Genomic DNA, 4,687 nt, shown 5'->3' on the forward strand with positions numbered 1-4,687 from the left:
GAACTTTTATGTCTGGGGTCCCTAAATATTCCTTTCTTGTACTCAAAAGGATACTAGTATACATCTATATATGAAACAGACAATGCATTACTTTGGGCGTATAATTAGATTTGAGGGTAGGTTGGTAGAGGTCCTGATGAGTAGAATTGAATTGGGTAGAGTGCACCTCATGTTTGGTATTGCTGGTACACAAAAACATAGATAATAAAAAGGAAACAAACAAGTATAATAAAAAAAATTGTAATTTTATAAAGATAAGTAGGGATTAATTTATATGTAACCCAGCTAGCTATAGTGATATAGAAAGTTTTAATGTTTTTTAATTTTAAGTAACTCAGTTTTTGTAGTTTTGACTTTCTTGTTTCAATGCTTTTTGTAGAATTAAAGCATTCTATATTACCATAGCTAGTTAGTTTATGTATATATCAATCTCTACTTCTCTTTATAAAATTCAAAAAAGTAGCGCATCGTCCATTTTATGTATGTATATCTTAGTATCCTTTTCGGTACAAGAAAGGAACCATTGGGGACCCCAGACAGAAGAGTTCTGTGAAAGAATTAGAGCAATAAGGTTTGTCATTTTTTCTGTATGCTTGTCACTTACATACTTAGATGAAAATTCATTGAAATAGTGATTCACTCCATAAACAAATGTATAGCAGTTTAGGTGGCTGTATAAGTACAATAAGTTTGTTATGCTCAGCCAATACAGTGAAATAGTCATTGTTAATATTCAGACATTTTAAAGATTGTTTTAAACGAGCAATTGTTATGGCCGCATTTTGTTTCATCACGATCCCCACCATTAAGTGCAGTAGTACTTAATGATAGTAATAAACTATTGCTGATTTCTAATGCATATTTTACATTGTTATAGGGTAATGTATAAATTGAGACCAGTGAATGGTATTTGTGGCTTGAATGGATGGACCTGTAGCTAATTACTTCTCATTATCTTATTTGCATATCTGATCAAGAGATTGTCTATCTAAGCACTTACACTTTTTGTATGGCTTTTATTTTTTTGTGTTGTGTAGTTAATATTTATATACCTACAACAACTGGAGAGAAATTTAAGATTTAGCTTTTAACCCTTTTACTTTTGTCAGAATGATTTTGCTCAGCTAATTTGTCTGATGGGTAAAATACTGCTGTAATGTAATGGAAAATGTGACCGTGTATGTGCAAATATTTTTTTTGTTTTATCCCCCCCCCCCCCCTTTTTTTTTTTTTTTTAGTGATTGAAAATATCAAACATCTATACAATATATTCAGTATTTTTGTTTTTAAGATTCCTCTTACAGTAGTATTTTGTGTGTTATAAAGCATACTTAATAGCAAACACGTTAGCAATTAATAGATTTTACATTTTTCAGTACATCTGAAGTTAGCTTTGCTCTGTTTTTAGGGACCAATGTGTGATCTTTTATGGTCAGATCCTGATGACCGTGGGGGCTGGGGTATCTCTCCACGTGGTGCTGGGTACACCTTTGGACAAGACATATCAGAGACATTCAATCATACAAATGGCTTAACACTTGTAGCTAGAGCTCATCAGCTGGTAATGGAGGTAGGTAGAGAAAAGTTGTTCTTACATTTTATAAACTATGTTTCATGAGAACTGAACATTAAATTCACCATGATAGATTGTCATTTTTAAGTATACACACTCCCAAGGTAGGTACCGTACAAATTTGCCTCATCTATTGTGATACAGTCTTTAGAACTATATGTTAGTTACCAAAAGATTTTAGCCAATGAATTAAAAATGAAACTGCTAGAAAAAATAATTCTAGGTTCAAATGAATTATTTCACTACCAGATATTTATTTATGGATAATTACTACTTGAGTTGAACTTTATAGCACAGATAGGCTGTTTGAAGTAATATAAAACAAACTATTCTGTAGTCTTTGATTCAATTTGTTAATAATACATGTGAAATTTTGACATACTATGTACCCTTATAGTTTTGTTTGTTACATATAGATTTTGTACACATTTTAGTATTATGGTTATTAATCACTAATATGTATGGAATTTACACACATGGAATTTATGCAAACTGTGATAGAAGTAAATAATAAAGACAAGTACAAAATTTATTTAGCTCAAATTTTATTGTGTTGTTTTTTTATATGCACCTTTATCTTATAGAGTTAAAGAACTAATAATTTATTTTTTGTATTTTTTTTTTTTATAGGGGTACAATTGGTGCCATGATAGAAATGTTGTAACAATTTTCAGTGCACCCAATTATTGCTATCGTTGTGGTAACCAAGCAGCTATTATGGAGCTGGATGATGCTCTTAAATATTCATTGTAAGTAGTTAGTAAAATTGTTCATTCACAGAATTTTTTTAGACGTTTTAAAACTAAATTGGTTTCCTAGTGGGTCAGCAGTAAGTTTATGGATGTATAGTGCTAAAATCAGGGATTTGATGCCCTGCAGTGGATAGACTGCAAATAGCATACTGTGTAGCTTCATGTTAAAAAAGCAAAAATACTAACATCTTGTAATGTGAATATTACTGAAAGACTATGAAAATTTAAAGTGTTATAACTTCTTTGTCTATAAAAATGGATATATGGGCTCTGCTCCTAAAACTTTAATTTCAAATATCCATTCTGTATGTAAGTTAAGAATTTTTATTTGTCATTTCAAACAAAATTGTTCAGTATCTACATAATTCTTAAAAGCTTATTTCACTCTTGTATTTTTATATTTAAATAGTTTTATTTGAAATTTTTTTCTTTTCAAGTATACAAAGGATATAATTATTGAGACTGAGTAACATGTTAGGAATGTAGTCATTATGGTGTAAGATGGGTATTTTTCATCTGTTTTATTATAGAAGTTGAGTACCTTTTGATGTGTGTACTAGTTGTTTTATATCCACCCTCTGTATATTTGTGGGGAATGAGTACTATGTTAGGAACATCCTCCTTCTGTTGATACAACTTCTGTTTTTCAAATAGATTTCATAATATGGTAGGAATGTCTTCTCATTTTATGTGTTTTAGGTACTTTTTTGTTCTATCTCTCTATTGTCATAGGGATTGAATAATACATTAGAAACAAATTCATTTTGATGTTAGTTATTTCTTATATAGGGATTGAGTATTGTGTTAGAAGAATTTTCTTTGTGATGTAAGCTGGGAGTTAATTACACTTCATGAGAATAATGTTTCAGGTTTGCCTCCCTGGGAGTTACCACTTATAGCATTGATTATGATCAGTATTATGGCTATAATTACACAATATTGCCCTGACACAACAATTTTCACTGAAAAAGCTTCTGCAAAAAAAAGGCAAAGTCAGTCTTAAATCATATACACTTACAAATTCTCTGAAGATCCTACATTAAATGTCAACGTTAAAGAACATGTTTAAGCAATTATGATAGTCCATTAGAGCTGAAGTGAGGGACTTAATAGATTTGTTTTTTAATAGAATTGAAGTGTTATCACTTTCTCCAAGCACTTTTCTCATGAAAATGGCAATTAATTTTTAAATATAGCTAGTAGCTTGTGAACTTTACCATATGAGCTTCTGTCAACTCACACTATATTTTTATTATCATATTAATAGTTCTAGGAAATATGCCCAGCTTCCTAGGAACTACTTCACAGGTGAAAGTGTTGCCTCTGATTGCCTTGGGGATTGATTTTGGTGTTTGTTGTTATTTTAAATACTGTGAAAGTCTGGCTTCAAAATCTTGTATCTGTTGGCTCTAACATCATTTATGAATTTTACTACATAAATATTCTTCCTTGGCAAAGGCAGTGACACATTCCTTCAGCTATAAGTCTACCTGCAGTAGCAATACAAGTTGAATAGTTGGGAATTCATCATGAACCAGGTGCTAAACATGTTGCTTATGGTGTCAAAGCTTTCATCTGCAGTCACACACCTCCTGCATTAACACATGAAAATAGTTATTATAAAGTGCAATAACCTTTTTTGGAAATAGTTTTTACCTCTATATCAATATAGGGATTGATTAATATGTTGGAAATTTATTCTTTTTGATGTTACCAAGAGTTTTTTTTTTACCATAGTGTCATCAGCAGGGTTAAATAGTACCAAGTGTTTTCCTGTGTAAGGTATTATTACAAGGAAGAATTAATGTTTTATACCTGGTAAAATTCTGCATGTTTAATAACTGCCCAGTAAAAAATAATAGGTTTTTTATGGTGCAGAATGCCTTAGTTAACAAAGAAGGATAATTTAATGCTTTTGTCATAAGTATTACCTAATAACAAAGAAGAGTTTTGTGCTGTGAAACACCTAAATTGCAAAGCATGATTTTTTAGTGAATACTATCACAGAGTATCATTTACTAACTGGAAGGATTTATTTTATTCAACAAAAATTCAAAAACGGTGTTGAGCATACTGATTTATACCATTACAGCCACAAATATGATGGCAATGTAATTACTATTGCTATGATAAAGAGAAAAACCAGTACAGTTTGCATAGTGTCCAAATCCACATATTCTTTAGAAAAAAGAAGGGATTACAGGCACAAATAATATACATTTTTGTATGTTATGAAGCATATGTATTTTTATAATTGTTTGCTTAACAAACCTTTAGATTTAATAAAAAGTCTGAAATTTTGCACATGAAAGCCTTGTAATGTTTACTGATAATCTGCCAAATTTTGTGAACATATGCTTAC

General features: G+C 30.6%; 1 protein-coding gene across 10 annotated transcripts in view; it reads left to right on the forward strand.

Annotated features, from left to right (window-relative positions):
* LOC106461017 (serine/threonine-protein phosphatase 2A catalytic subunit beta isoform-like) overlaps positions 1-4,687 on the forward strand; it is a 30,365-nt gene that overhangs the window by 22,691 nt on the left and 2,987 nt on the right. For all 10 annotated transcript variants that reach the window (XM_013920791.2, XM_013920790.2, XM_022387827.1 and 7 more), the window contains 2 exons: positions 1,409-1,570; positions 2,204-2,322. In XM_013920791.2, the coding sequence (XP_013776245.1) occupies positions 1,409-1,570; positions 2,204-2,322 (281 nt within the window). The remainder of the gene's footprint in view (positions 1-1,408; positions 1,571-2,203; positions 2,323-4,687) is intronic.

The sequence above is a fragment of the Limulus polyphemus genome, unplaced genomic scaffold (assembly GCF_000517525.1).
Source record: "Limulus polyphemus unplaced genomic scaffold, Limulus_polyphemus-2.1.2 Scaffold880, whole genome shotgun sequence".
NCBI lineage: Eukaryota > Metazoa > Arthropoda > Merostomata > Xiphosura > Limulidae > Limulus > Limulus polyphemus.